The following is a 15,464-nucleotide window of genomic DNA, read 5'->3' as shown; positions in this document are numbered from 1 at the left end:
TAACTCCATTTATAGCTGTTTAAAGTGGCATGTCAGTTTCTGTCTATGTTTTGGACAGAGATGCAATTATTGCATTAGTTGACCCTTCTAACTGTAAAATCATCTTAATATGAGAATAACAAAGTTGTAGATAATTCATGTATCTAGCTTCTGTTAAAATTTGGTGGTATTTGGCCTTGTGGTTTGTGAGTTATGCCTGTTTAAAGTTGGGTTTCAGAAATGGCTGCATTCTGTCAATTGTGGACCAGTTTCTATAAATGGGTATATTTGACTTAGTTAACTTGAGAATCATACTAAGATGATTAAAGATGAATTGTAGAAAATTTTATAATCTTTCCATAATGTCTTCTTGCAAGTCATTTGGATTTGTGTAACTCCAGTTATAGCTAAATCTTGTAGCTTCTGTTTGCATGTCCAGAAATTGGCAGATTCCAATTATAGTGTTTGCTTGTATATTGTTAAGTGTGACGTATGCTTTGAATGATGACTGAGTTAGAGCACCTGAGATCTTGGGAAAAACTTGTGTCATGCTTGGTGTTGTCGTCTCCTTTGCCATCTTAGCATGATAGATTGTGTGATGTTTAAGTTAAGCATCGCGAAGTACTTAAGTGTGTTAGTGTAAACTATGCTTGTCTTGCTTGCTATTTTGTGATGTGTCTCATGGTACTATTCTTCATATTTATGCACTTGCATATTGCATCTCATCTAGGTACGCTAGATGCACCACGTGAAGGATGAGATGTTGGAGCCAAACCCGAAGACAGTATTTGATGGATCTATCCCGAAGATGGAAGGACTAAGCGAGTGCTAGGACCTGAGATGTCACCAGGATGGTGCAAGCTAACTGAACTGACTTGTGTCGGATCCCAGGCAAGCCCCGGAGCATTCTAAGTCTCCTACTTTATAAAAGCAATTCTTTCTATATATGAGTTATATATTGTTGCATTAAGTTGTAGGAGTTGATTGAAACCGTTGATGCATTTAGTATTATCCTTGCTTACCTTATTACCTTATTACCTTATTACCCTATTAGGTCGGGATCGAATAACTGCTTAGCCTTGCTTAGACCGGTAGCGATCGGTGATATCCGGTCACCTACATTTATAGGTGGTTACTAGAAGAATGATATCCTGGAATTAACCATGTGTGATGGATAATTGGAGACCGGACGGAAAAGTTGGAGGCAACCAGACAGGGTTCTGGGGTGCTGTTAGTTTCCATCTGTGTCGATTAAGGACCGTCTGTTGTTGGGCCTCGAGTCATGTTGAACGCATGCCTTACATTTAGCTGGCCGGATAAAGTACCTTCCGACCGCGAAGCTAGGAGATTATTCGGGCTAAGTAGATTGCCCGCAGCGCACTATGCCGGAGCAGGTGTGGTAGGACTCGGGGGCGAGATGATAAGACCAAAGTGCAGTCGATCGGCCCCTGGGTACATGTGGTTCCTAGCAAACTCGAGATTCCTAGATAATTGACTCGGTGATCAATATCTCACTTTAGCGGGTGAGTGAGGTTTGTGTAAGGAATAAATCACCAGCTGGTTAGGAATCGATTCGAATCGCCATCGCTCCTGGATAGTGAGCACTTGACTCGAGTTACGGCATCGTAGTAATTATTATGGAACAATGATGGTTATCTGGATGGTATAGGATATGCTAAATCTAAATTGGTAACTGGATGTTATTGGTTAATCAAGTGATTGCTATAGTACAGGTGCTTACCTAGATGGATCGGTCATAATAAAGATGATGCAAAGTACTTAAAATGGTTTCTTCATAATAGCTTATGCTTTTCACAAACAAGTCAGCTAGCCCACTAAAGAAAGCCATGCATAATCCTTGGTGTCGCTTTATTTTGGTTTAAGATGGGTAAGTCTGGCTGAGTACATTCGAGTACTCAGGGTTTATCCCACCTTGTTGCAGGTGATGTTCTCGACCTGTTGATGATGGTGGCTAACCACCGGTGGGCTCGGTGATTCTATACTTACTTCTCATCTATATGCTTTTGTCGGATGATGTTACTATGCTAGCAATATATTTGGAACTTATATTAATGTAATCATTTGAAAGCTATGTTATTTTCACTAAGCGGTTTTGAAACCCAAACTTGTACTATTATTTGTTAACCCCTTTATAATATTATTTCCGTTGCAACCCGATGTATGTGATGTGTATTTGCTTAATCACGCGATCTTGGTTGTGATGTTGATTTACCGTGGTCTTTCGAGACACTCGGCGGACTACCGGGTTTATATGAGTGAAAGTATGGGTGTGTCAACGTGTTAGCGGGGACAACCGTACTTGATCTTGTATAAATTGGGTGGTTCTATCACAATGAGCGACCACAGCACATGGCCAGTGATATTGACCATGTACAACATCCCAATATGGTTGTGTGAGAAGAGAAAGTACCTTCTCCTCACTATTCTTATTTCTGGCCCTAAACAACCAGGCATTGATATAGACGTGTTCCTCGAGCCTTTGATGCAAGAAATGGGGTGGCTATGGAGGCATGGGGAGCAGATGTATGATGCATTTCGAAAGAGGGACTTCATATGTAGAGCAATAATATTTGTTACTACCAATGATTACCCCGCGCTGTTTGCTTTATCTGGATAGATCAAAGGGAAGACAGGATGTTTGGTTTGCTTGGATGGTACTATATGGGTGTACCTAGATGCATCCAAGAAGATAGTTTACCTAAGGAACCGACGCTTCTTAAAGACAAGTTACAAGTACCACAACAAATTGTTCTTTAGATTTTATGACAACATCCCAGAGATTGAACCCCCTCCAGAGAGACATCATAACGGAGAACAAATGTACAGAATGGTGAAAAACATACGCGTCATCTATGGAAAGAAGAATCCGGATGGGATGAATAGAGATAGAAGCACACCTCCTATCGAAGGCGTACCTTTCAAGAAACAATCAATCTTCTTTCAGTATTTGCCTTATTGGCTAGACTTGGAGGTCCCCCATGGCATTAATGCTATGCACGTGCAGAAGAATGTCTTTAAGAGTCTCATTGCTACCTTGATGGACATAGGCAAGTCAAAGGATGGTCTAAAAGCACGGAAAGACATGGTGCAGCTAAATGTGATGCCATAGCTTCACCTGGTACCAGAGGCTAATGGAAAATACACTCTGCCCATGACGTGCTTCAACCTAACACCAGACGAGAATAGAGCTATATGCACTTTCCTAAGGGGGATCAAAGTCGTGACTGGGTTTTCAATAAATTTGAAGAAGCTAGTGTCGATGAAGGACTTATCAATAACACACTGCAAGGCTCACGATTACCTTGTGATGCTGACAGTGTTTCTACCTATTGCAATCAGGGCTATAAAGCCAGAGTTCTTGAAGATAGCCATCACCCGTATGTGCTACTTCTTTTTGAAGATCTCACAGAAGACGGTTGGCAAGCAAGAGCTGAGTGACCTACATGAATTTGTGGTGGAGACACAAAACCAACTGGAGATGTGTTTACCTCCTACTTTTTTTGATATAATACCACATCTCATGATTCACATGGTTTATTAGATACAGGCGCTGGGCCCTTGCTACTTGCATGAAATATGGTCCTACGAGCGGTTTATGTCGGTTCTAAGTCGATACGTGCATAATCGAGCATACCTAGAGGGCTCCATGATAGAGGATTACAATACTAAAGAAGTCATCGAGTGCTGTCAAGAGTACCTAAAAGTATAGAAAGAGATTGGTAAACCCGATTCTCGTCATAAGGGTAGGCTTGCTAGGAAGGGCACTAGTGGTAGAAAAGTGTTCATCGATCATGATTATAAAGAGGTGAGTCGGGCGCATTACAGTGTCTTATAGAGTACACAACTGATGCAACCGTACATTGATGAACACTTGGCTATTATTATGGCAGAGAGAAATGGCCGTTCGGATGATTGGGTCATCAAACAACACAAGCAACGACTAACTATATGGTTGAAGGACCAAAACATACTGCCTGGAGAAATCATAGACTCTATTACCATCAGTAGGTTGGCGGAGGGGCCATCAAGACAGGTGACATCTTGGAATGCTTATGACATCAATGGGTATACGTACTATACCCACGCAAAGGATAGTAAATATGTGAACCAAAACAGTGGCATTCGAATAGAGGCTCTCGACAGATTAGGGCAAAAGATCCAATACTTTGACATCATTGAAGAGATATGGGAACTTGACTATAGAATGGATATAATGATGGCCCTATTTCGATGCCGCTGGATCAAACAACACCAACTGAACGAGATCGGATTGAGAGTCCTAGACCTTGAGAATCTAGGCTACCAAGATGACCCTTGGGTGCTCGCTTCACGTGTTGCACAAGTTTTCTATATGTCTGACCCACAAAGTAACCTCACCCCGAAGAAGAAGACAAAGCACGTGGTTACCTTCGGAAAATAGCACATTATTAGAGTTGATGGCGTGGATGATGTTGAAACTTATAATAACTACGATGAGATGCCGCTATTCATAGACTTTTCTAAGAAGATCAGTGTTGTGGAAAAGAACCTCCCCAAAGACATTACCATATGAATGAAAAGGTGTCAAGGGGAAAGTCGTTACAGCGGGCTAGCTAGTTATTGAACGTAGAGTGTTTGTGTAAGTGTGTGTTTGTAAGACTTCATCTATGCATGCGTGTGAGAATATATATTTATGTACGTGTGTAAGACTACAAATTTTTGTATGTGTGTGAGACTACATTATGCATGTGTGTGAGACTACCCTTTACAATATCTAGATGATTCTATTTGAACATCCACTCTATTACTACTAAAACTTTATGAAATCACTTAACACTTTATGAAATGAAGAAATGATCAAAATAAAAGTAGAAGATCTTGACGAGTTATACAACTTTATATTCATCACCTTTACAGCTGAAATCATTTAGTGTTTAGAAATCAGGTTTGAAGCTGTTATTTTCTAAAATTTAAAATTTGAATTTTTCAAAATTAGTGACAAAGATAGATGACTAGACTAAAATGATAGAGCATGATTTTAGAAAATTTTAGGGAAAAACCATCACATTTGGAGTTAGTATGAGTGAGAAAAACTAGTTACAAGTTTCAGCCACAGATTAAAAAGAGAAATCATACTTGTTCATCATTGATCATCATGAATAGTTGTGATTTTTCTTTTTAATCTCTGGGTAAAATTTGTAATTAGTCTTTCTCCCTCATACTAACTCCAAATGTGATGATTTTTTTCCTAAAATTTTCTAAAATCTTGTCCTATCAAGTTAGTGTGTTGATTTGGTCATTCTTTTCATTTGACAAAGTTTGAACATTTTAAAATTTCAAATTTAAAAAAAATGACAAGTTCGAACGAGATTTTCAACCATTAAATGATTTCAGCTGAAAAAGTGATGAATACCAAAGTTGTATAACTCATCAAGATCTATAACTTTTATTTTCATCATTTCTTCATCTGATAAAGTAATAGTAAACATTGTTCACAAATCAAGATGTTCCTCGTATAGTTCATAAAACTATGAATCATATGTGAATTTATGAATAATGTTTACTAATACTTTGTCACATAAAAAAGTGATCAAAATAAATGTTGTATATAGTGAGTAGTTCAACAACTTTAATGTTCACGACTTTTATTGTTGAAATCATTTAAGGTTTCAAAATCTTATTTGAAGTTGCCATTTAGTGAAATTTAAAATTTCAACTATTCAAATTTGGTCAAATGAAAATATGATCAAAATAAAAGTTGTACATATTGATGAGTTCTACAACTTTGGTATTCATGAGTTTTTCATCTGAAATCATTTACTCTTTCAAAATATTGTTTCAAGTTGAAATTGTTTGAATTTTAAAATTTGAATCGTTCAAACAAAGTCACATGACAAGATGACCAAAATAAAAGTTGTACATGTTGATGAGTTATACAACTTTTATGTTTACAATATTTTCATTTTATTTCATTTAATATCATAAAATTATAGTCGAAGTTTTAAAATTTAAATTTTTAATTTTTGTTTTTTTGTTTTCTATATTGTTTTAACTACAATTGTTTATATATATATTTATTCATATATACAATAATACAAAATATTATATTTGTGCATATACACAATTTTTTTTATATTACTTTGTGTTTTTATGATATAAAAAATATAGAATTTATAATTTTAAAAAATAGAAAATATTTGTAGGGGCGGTTGGATTAGGAACCGCCCCTACAAATGTATTTGTAGGGGCGGCTGGATCAGGGACCGCCCCCAGAAATAGTCCTGGGTATAAATACTGGGGCGCACGGGAGACAGCCTGTTGGGCTCTGTCTTCTTCCTCCGATGCCATCAGGCTACCCCGCCGACGTCGCCTTCCGGCCAGTCCTGTCTCGATGCTGGCCCGCACCCCCTCCCCGCACCCACGTGCCCCACATCCGCACCCGCGCGCCCCTCCCCGCACCCGCGCGCCTGCTCTCTGCCCTAGGGTTTCCACCGGCGGGGTGACCTAGGGTTTGGCGCTCGGTGTCCTCCTCACCTCCGCGCGGTGTCCTCCTCGCCTCCTTGCCGGTCGCCGCCCTCCACCTCCCCCAACCACTCGTCGGGACCTCGACGACCGCTTGCCTCACCGCAGAGCTGATGGCGGCCTTGAGCGAGCACGCTGCCTGATTTGCAACCAGATTTGGGGCAAGGGCATGCCGGGCAGGAGGTGAAGATGGTGCGAGCGAGGATGGTCTAGCTGATGCAGGGATCGACGGCGGAAAGGCTTGGTGCGTTGCGGAACGGTGAGGTAGGCTTCTAGCATCTCACAATTTATTTGACCTGGTTATCTGGTATTCATTGTTATTCAATCCGGTGACTAAAGTTGACTTGCATAAAAACCATTTGCTTGATTCAGTTAGCCGTGGGGCTTTAACAGAAAATGAATCAAATAAGCACAACTTAATACTTGGATATAAAATAATAAATACTAAGAAAATGATGCCGAATGCAGCTGCTATTCTACTGATCTCTCTGCATCACAAATTTGACCTGCAATTTGGGGGGCACATATACTGAAAGTTTACATGACTGCACACTATCAATGTCCAAGCCTTGCTGCTTCCGGCGGTGGTTTACATCCTTAGCTCTACTCATCACAAACGATATTACATTGCATCTCTGTAGTGGACATCGAACTGTACTGCTTGCTTATATCAAGGGCTGTATAACCGGTGCTACTTGTCACAAGCTTCTCATTCAAACAAAAAAAGTCATACACTTCTCTGTCATCATGTATCCTCCATTTGGCATCTCCTTGTCTTGTATTTTTTTTAAATCATCGTTGCTGAACTTCATCAGGCTGCACAAATACCTCCACTCTTTACTAAAGTTCTCAATTTGCCTGCTTTGCACTAAAAAAAATCTGTATGGCTGAACTAAATCAGGTCCACGCACTGCAAGTATCAAGACTGAACAACTCTGCTCATCAACCACTTTTACAGCGAACCTTGCTTATCTTTTTGGAAACTTAGTGCAACAGGGCCGGTTCTGTTCTTCAAGATGATCTCTGAACATACTGTCAGCCACTTATCTTTTAGCCCTGCGTTCCTCTAATCTTCTAGTGCAGCATCACAAGCTACTGCCGAACGGCAAGGCAAGCTTCTGCCCCTACGCTTTATTACCTCTTCTAAACTCATCATTATTTCTGGTACTCTAACTTGGCATTTTGCATCAAAATAGAGTGATCAAGCGTGTACTGAAATTCTAGATACATATATCATTGTTGATTGTTGGGTCAAATTCTAAGGATCAGCTCCTAAAGTTTAGACTACTGAAACCAACAGGAACATGATTTAAAATCTGAACATTGTTGAATGCACATTGTAATGGGGACAAGATGTTCAGACGCAGGCAATCAGCTTTAACCATGATCTAGCAAGAAATGACCAAATACTGAAAACTACGAAAAAAGTTAAAATTGATTCAATCAAATATACAAATGCAACAAATCTAACTAAATCTAATAGACCAACAATGAAAAGGGTAATTCCATATTTCCATCAATGACTAACCTGACAAGTCAAAGGACTAATCGAAGGCTGGCTACTTGAGAATCCAGAGAATGAGTTTGGAAATATCTGGACTGATGAAAATAGGTGCCTGACAGGGAAGTCCAATTTACCAACAAGTCCTGAATTGAAAAAACAGAGATGGGATCAACCTACTTAGATAAAACACATACCATCACAAGAAAATATCAGATACTTTCTACAATCTGAAAGTTGCAACACTTAATCAGACTCTTTTTTTTCTTCATTAAAGACTGAAAGTAAACTGCAATCTAAAGATACACTCTACATATAAGTAACCCACATGCAGATTTGTCTTCTTTTATGCTAGTGTTACTACTATCTTATGCTAGTGCTACATTTTTAGCGTTTTGCTTCTTGATTGGTACTTGCTGGCTGCTACACATTCTTTTTCTTCTTTTATACAGTTTATTGTGACTGTTCTCTATATAAGTAAATGTTCTATGAGTTTAGCACCTTTATCCATTCCTGATTGTCCCCACCCCCTAATTAATTGGTACTTGCTAGTTGTCACACACATTAATCATTTGTCAACTAGCAGCACACTCATGCTATATGTAAGATTTGTCTGTCCTACATGTAAATGTTAGATAATGAGCTCTAGGAACAATATTATGGAATATAGGAAGGAGAAAATGAGGAATTTCATGCAGCTAGAAGAAGATGATGAACTGTTTTTCATAATTTATCCCTACCATAATTGTTTCATGATTACAGGATTATTTCTGTGTCTGTAATATTGAAGTCTTCTTAGCTGATTTGTCCTTTGCCTGTTGTCTGTTCTTGTAGAAAGTGTTGACTTAAATAAGAGCTGCATATTCATTTTATTTCTACAATGTACGAAACTGAGTGAAAGCTTTGAATGCTTGGCTTAGTGCGACACCTTGTTATTTATAGACTTACACAGTATATTTCTATTCTTGCTTACTTTTTTTAGATAACTGGCTCCCTACTTTTTTTTTGGAAAGCAGCAGCAGCTGTTTTTTTGCCAAATCTTCCCTCTGTTCTATTTTTGCCACTTTTCCCATCCTCTATGTTTGGGAAGCAGCAGCTGCTTGTTTTTATACATTTTCCTCTCTATGTTTGTTAAGCAGCTGTTGCTTTTTTTTGTCAAATCTCCCATCTTCTCTCCTCTCCTTTATTTTGCCGATGATGAAATTGTCTAAGTCCATACATTATGTGGAATATGAGCTGATGATCAAGACCTTGTGAGGAACTTGGCATCATTAGCAGCTGCCCCTACATTACCTTCTCATCTCTTCTCTGTTATGATGCCTTGATGCTCTAAGTTCAAGATCAGATGATGATTGACATGTTTCTGAGGCCTCTACTACTGCTACTTCTCATTTTTTTGACATATTGTTGTTTTATAGAACTACTTTGTTTTATAGACCTTTTTTATTTCTTATATCTTCTCGCGTACCTAAAGCACACTTTCTTGCATCTATTAGAACAAAGCGTGAAATAATATCGCGGGACGTTCGGCAACACGATTTTGAATTGTAAATTTGAATTTTTTTGGTAGAAAAACGTATTGTAGGGGCGGTTCTAGATTGAACCGCCCCTACAAATACCTGTTTGTAGGGGTGGCTGGTACTACAGCCGCCCCTACAAATCGATTTGTAGGGGCAGCTGGTAATACGAGCCGCCCCTACAAATCAATTTGTAGGGGCGGCCTGGGAACTGCTCCTATAAATACATGATTTGTAGAAATGGTTCGGTAGGGGCGGCTGACCAAACCGCCCCTATAAATAGGTACGAGCCGTCCCTAAAAATCGATTATGTAGTAGTGACAGCCAAAGCTCCTCGGAACCGCACCAAACACAACCTAACTTGTGCTACTTCTTTTTTCCTCGAGGAAAAAAAATAAAATCGTGGATTTGATCTAAGTTTGTAAAAAACAGTATTAATACTTGCGATTACATATATTTGAAAAAAAAACATTATGATAAATCTAATAATAATGATTTGATATCATTAATATGTAAAAAATTTTGTAAAAAAATAAAATACTCAACGATCTAGATGGTTTGACTTGGTATTTTCATGACGGAGGGAGTACACGCTATTTAACCTAACGTGTGCTGATCGACAAAGCTAGCGTGGAAGCTAGCAACTCAAGCAAGGCAATGCGCTAAAATGTACTACTACTAGCTAGCATTGTGTTCATTGGAGCGAAGGATCGATCCACTGAGCTCTTTCACACAGAACCGATGAGCTAGCTGCAGTTTACTTAACAAACACTCTAACAGCCAAACATCTCCGTGGTTGAAATGAGCGAGAGGGATCGCGGATGGGACGCGTCCTCAAATCCGGCGGGGACCTAGCATATGGGATTTGCAGGTAGCGCGGGCATATGCATGCTCGCGTGGAGACATGCATTTATTTTGCAGATAAGCATATTGTTGAATGGCATAAACATAGTAGTTGTCCTAGGAGTATCGTGCCATTATTGATTTTGTTATTATTATCATTACTTCGTTTGGTGTGAAAATGAGAGGGTCGCGTGCCACATTACATCGAGTGGCTGAACTTAGAAAAGCAGCCCTCCCAATCGATCGCTTTCCGTTTCCGATATCATTTGTTTTGCAGGGGATGAAAGGAATCTTCTATCTTCAAAAGTCGCGCACCGGACCAGCGGACGGCGACGAACCTGCCGCAGTCACGAGCTTTTGGTTTCAAACTCTGGCAATCTTCCCTGCTGGCGTCCTGTACGTGTGCAGATCGTTGCCTGGGGAGGCCTTGAACCAAACACACCGTGCGGTTGGTCCTCGTGAGACACGCGCGCGTGCAGTGCAGCGATGTCCTTGCAACCACCGCTACCTTGTTTAATTTGGCCGTCCATACATGCACACAACTCTCGGCAGACACCTCCCTCGCTCCGGCCTTATATCCGATCCTGCACGTACCAGCCGTCGCTTTCCTTCCACGAACAAAAAGCATTTTTTATTACGCCTCCTAATTGGGTACAGCTGTAGTACCTGGGCTCTGTAGACGACGAGCACGTCGTTTTGACCACCATGCACGTACCGATCGAGCTGGCCGTGTTAGAGTGTGCAGTTGACTGCTAGCTGTTTGAACCAACGCGAGGGATCCGAGATGCGAGATGTGTACGTGGACTCATCGGTCCACTACTGGTTGGTATTGGTGTTGAATGGTTGATCGATCATCAATAATGCATGTACGCATGCATGGCCCTCGCTCTCTAGCACATGCATGTCCTTAGCTGCTTAAGCTTGTCCGGTCCCATGCCGTGATAATTGACGAGGTAGTACAACGATATGAATTAGACAGGTGCGGCCTGACGCTGACCTCGCTAACGTGCAGTGCGTGCCGGTATCACGGGAGATGCACGTCTTTGTATTTTATACTAATATATACATATACATCTTCCAGCTGATCTCTGGATATTCGGTACGACGATATAATCGTCTCTAGGAGGAGTATGTTTCTGGGTTCAGGAATCCTACCGTCCACCACACCAATAATTAGTTATATCCGTCACAATGATCAGTGCAGCAGATACGGTTTATCCGGAAGCTTCACCTAGCGCACATGCATGTACAGCAGATTACGCCAGCGGCCGCCGGCCAGTCTGTTTATTTGCCTTTACATTTTTTTAGTGGCGGAATGGGCGCGTTGTGTTCCAAGTATCATATTGTTTGTTTTTAATATTCAAATTAAACTCGCTGTTTTTTTTTATTTCACCATTGGACAAGTGAGATCACAGCCCAAAAAAAACTTTTTACAAAGGTCGGAAGGGGATCAATCCAAATCTGGTAATGACTCAGGTCCCCCAACAAACCCAAAGCGAGCAAGTTCGTGTGCAACTGAATTACAAGATCGAGCATGAAATTAGAAACTCTTGAATTTCATGAAAGATAGATCCTCCTGTGCATTTGCATTGAGAGTTTGCATCTAGATTCCAGTGGCACTAGATGATCGTTGTTACTTTAGATTTTCTTTTACTCTTGATGGTTATTGTCACACCTCAAAATTTCTATTTTGGGTTGCGAATAGAAAAAACACTAAATAAAATAAACGATTTGGTGAATTTTCTAAAATTTTCCAAGATCTTTTAGTTGTTGACAAAGTTTTTCTAGGCGCTAGGCGAAATCTAGGCGATGACCCCTAGCCTAGCGACTAGTCCAGCCTAGGCTAGCCTAGGCGATGCTAGGCGTTTTGCTAGGCGTTTTGCCAATTTAGTATAATATATAATATATATAGCATAATATATATATTTATATAGCAGAAATCATGAATAATTTAGATAGACATACCTTAGGTCCTTAGTCCTTACTTGTAGTTGATACAGAATAACAGAAGTGATGTTCCTAGTTCCTTACTTGTAGTTGATGCAGCAATGCTCCAAGTCTCCAACAGTCCAACTGCAATGGAGAAGAGTAGAAGACAACAACAGGCAGCAACAGAGAACATAAAATGGATAGAAGACACACATTACAACACATGATTCTCAGTTCTTAGTTCTCACAACACAAAACACAAGCACACATGACAAAAGCAAAGAGTTCTAAGATCACAAAAGCAAAGCAAACATGACATGAGGCTGTCTCACACTTCTTCAGTAGGGTTCATCTAATCATCCATCACATAGTCATCCTCATCTTCATCAAACTCTTCTTCTTCGGACTGGAACTCTTCTCCTTCATAGAGCTCTCTCACCCTTGCACTTCTACGCAGCTCTAGTTGTTCTTCTGCTCCCACTGCATCTCCAAGCACAGACCAAGGTATCCCTGTACCTTCCATGAGTTCCTCATCTTCATCATCTCTAAAAACAATTACTGCCAAATGATCTCCATTCTCTTGGAGGAAACCTTGAGCTTCAGTTGTATCACTAGACAAGAGAACATCAGTAATTTTCTTTGACTTGATCTTTGCTCTCTTATTAAGCAGCCTGTTGTTGAATTGAATGTAGACCAACTTGTTGAGGCGGTCTACAGTAAGCCTGTTTCTCTTCTTAGTGTGCACCCCATCAAACCCACTCCAATTTCTTTCACAACCAGAAGAGCTTGCTGTCAAAGATAGGATCCTTGTAGCCATCTTCTGTAGAGCTGGTGTTTCAGTTCCATACAGCCTCCACCATGATGCTGAAATAAAAAAACACACTATTAGTTAGTAGTTATAGCAGATTTCTTGTTAGATGAACACAACAAACAGCCATGTATAATCAGGAAATAACTTTTACCTGGATTATAATCAAAGTTTTCAAAAGTCCTTGCAAGCTTCTTGCTAAATGGTCCTTCTCTACTCTGAAACTTCTGGAGTTCAACATTGGCAGCTTGTTCTTGCATTTCCTCATCATGATAATAAAAAGTCTCCACACAACTGATAAAACCTTCTGTTATTTTGGGTACATCAAAGATTGATGGATCAGCATAACTGTAGTGTGGATTCAGCAAATAAGCTGTCAAATGCAATGGAGAATCAAGTCTTCCAGCCATCTTCTTCCCAACAATGTCAATAACATCCTTGAAACGGGACTCAACATTGCCAAGGGCCTCTTTGATCTGTCTCTTTGCCTTCAATAGTTCTCCATATACGAAACCCATGGATGGCTTCACATCTCCATCAACCAAACGAAGAACTTTGAACAATGGCTCAAAAACAGCCAATGTCAACTTCACATCCTTCCAAAAATTTGGATTCAATATAGTTGCTGTAGCATTTTTTCCCTTCTGTGATTTCACATCCTTCAGTGAGTCCCACCTACTATGAACCACCATCTTTCTTAGCTGGTCCTTCTTCTCTTGTATGCTTTCCAAAGTCAGAAAGTTTGAAGCAAACCTAGTCACTCCTGGCCTTACTATCTCTCTCCCCTCAGTGAAGTATCTCATGCACTCTAGTGTTCTTGTGTGCCCATAGACAAATATGGTGAATGCCTTTGCTTGGTCAACCACCTTCTTGAACCGAGGAATGTTGCCAATTCCTTGGAGCATCAAGTTGGTTGTGTGAGCTGCACAAGAGGTCCAAAAGATATGTGGTCTCTTCTCATGCAGAAGCTTCTTTGCTCCCATGTTGTTAGAAGCATTGTCAGTCACAACTTGCACCACATCATCCTCACCAATGTCCTCAATTGCTTTGTCTACTAGTTCAAAGATGACTTCACTTGTGTGTGACACATCTGACATCTCTTTTGAGGAAATAAAACTGGTTCCATCAGCACAATTAGTGCACAAATTCATTATGCTTCTCCTCTTCTTATCTGACCAAGCATCGGTCATAATAGAGCACCCATTCTTCATCTTCTCGGCTTCACGTTCTTGCAGCAAACTATTGGTTCTTGCATATTCTTCTTCTAGCAATCTCCCTCTCAGGTCAAACATAGTTGGCGGTTCAATTCCAGGCCCAAATTGTCCAATTGCTTCACACATTTGCTTGAACTCATCGTTGTCACAAGCATTGAATGGTATTGCTGCCAATGTTACAAAGAAAGGAAATTAGTGCATTACTACAGCAATAGGTAGTAGCATAGCATCCAATGAAATCTGAAATAAAAAAAAACAGCAAGGAAATTACCATGGTTATAGGCCCATCTTGCAATATATTTATGCACCTCATGTAATCTTTCTTTCCAAAGTTCCTTGTTCAGCTTTTGTTGAGTCAAAGATTCAGATTTGGTTGCTGTAGGATCAATAGCTTTTGTCCATTTGTCCATGGGGCCTAATTTGTGAGGCTCTGAACTTCCAACACAAGTGACTTCCTCTGAGGTTCCAACCCTAGATACATGAACTTCCTCTCTAAGTTCTATCTCACGAACAGTCTTCTCCACCCTCTTCCTTTTTGCTTCATCTAGTGCTTTCTTGCACTTTTCTTGAGCCTCCTTTAACTTCTCTTTGGAGGTCTTTGTGCCCTGGCATTTCTTTGCATTCTTTCCTTCCTGGGCGATATGCTGCTTCAACCGATAAACCCCTCCAAACATGACCTTGTCACAGAGTATGCACTTCACCTGGTCCTTGTTGTTCGGATTAACAAGAACCCCAAACACCCATCCCACATCATCTGAGTTCCTTCTCAAGACATTTCCTCCCGCTGTTGCACGTCCAGAGTCAGGTTGACCCTCTGTTTCCGTCATCTGAACAATCAACAAATTACAAACATACACATGCAATCAAAGCAATCAGCCAATCAGTATATGCAATCAGATTTCAGATTACAGAAATCAAAGCAATCAGTATGCCTGTAGGCTGTAGCAATCAACCAATCTGAGTTTTAGAACATGCAATCAGATTTCAGAACAACTGAACAAGCAATCAGATATAATGATATATACATGCAGTAGGGAAACAGAGCAGAGGACAAATGGAAACAGAGCAATCAGAGGAGAGGAGAGCAGCAGGGAAACAGAGCAGAGCAGTTCAAGGGAGCAGAGCAGAGCAGAGCAGGGGAGGACATACCT

At 40.3% G+C, this 15,464-nt stretch overlaps 1 protein-coding gene across 1 annotated transcript; it reads right to left on the bottom strand.

The window, feature by feature from the left end:
- Positions 1-12,415: 12,415 nt before the first annotated feature.
- Positions 12,416-15,140, bottom strand: LOC136458135 (uncharacterized). The gene is made up of 3 exons (XM_066458128.1): positions 14,585-15,140; positions 13,248-14,480; positions 12,416-13,155 (listed from the first exon to the last, which is right to left on the bottom strand). Exons 1-3 carry the CDS (start codon positions 15,138-15,140, stop codon positions 12,644-12,646), a joined length of 2,301 nt encoding a protein of 766 aa, XP_066314225.1. The 3' UTR covers positions 12,416-12,643.
- Positions 15,141-15,464: the final 324 nt, after the last annotated feature.

Source organism: Miscanthus floridulus, chromosome 6 (assembly GCF_019320115.1).
Source record: "Miscanthus floridulus cultivar M001 chromosome 6, ASM1932011v1, whole genome shotgun sequence".
Lineage (NCBI taxonomy): Eukaryota > Viridiplantae > Streptophyta > Magnoliopsida > Poales > Poaceae > Miscanthus > Miscanthus floridulus.
This window is presented reverse-complemented; position numbering and strand designations above follow the sequence as displayed.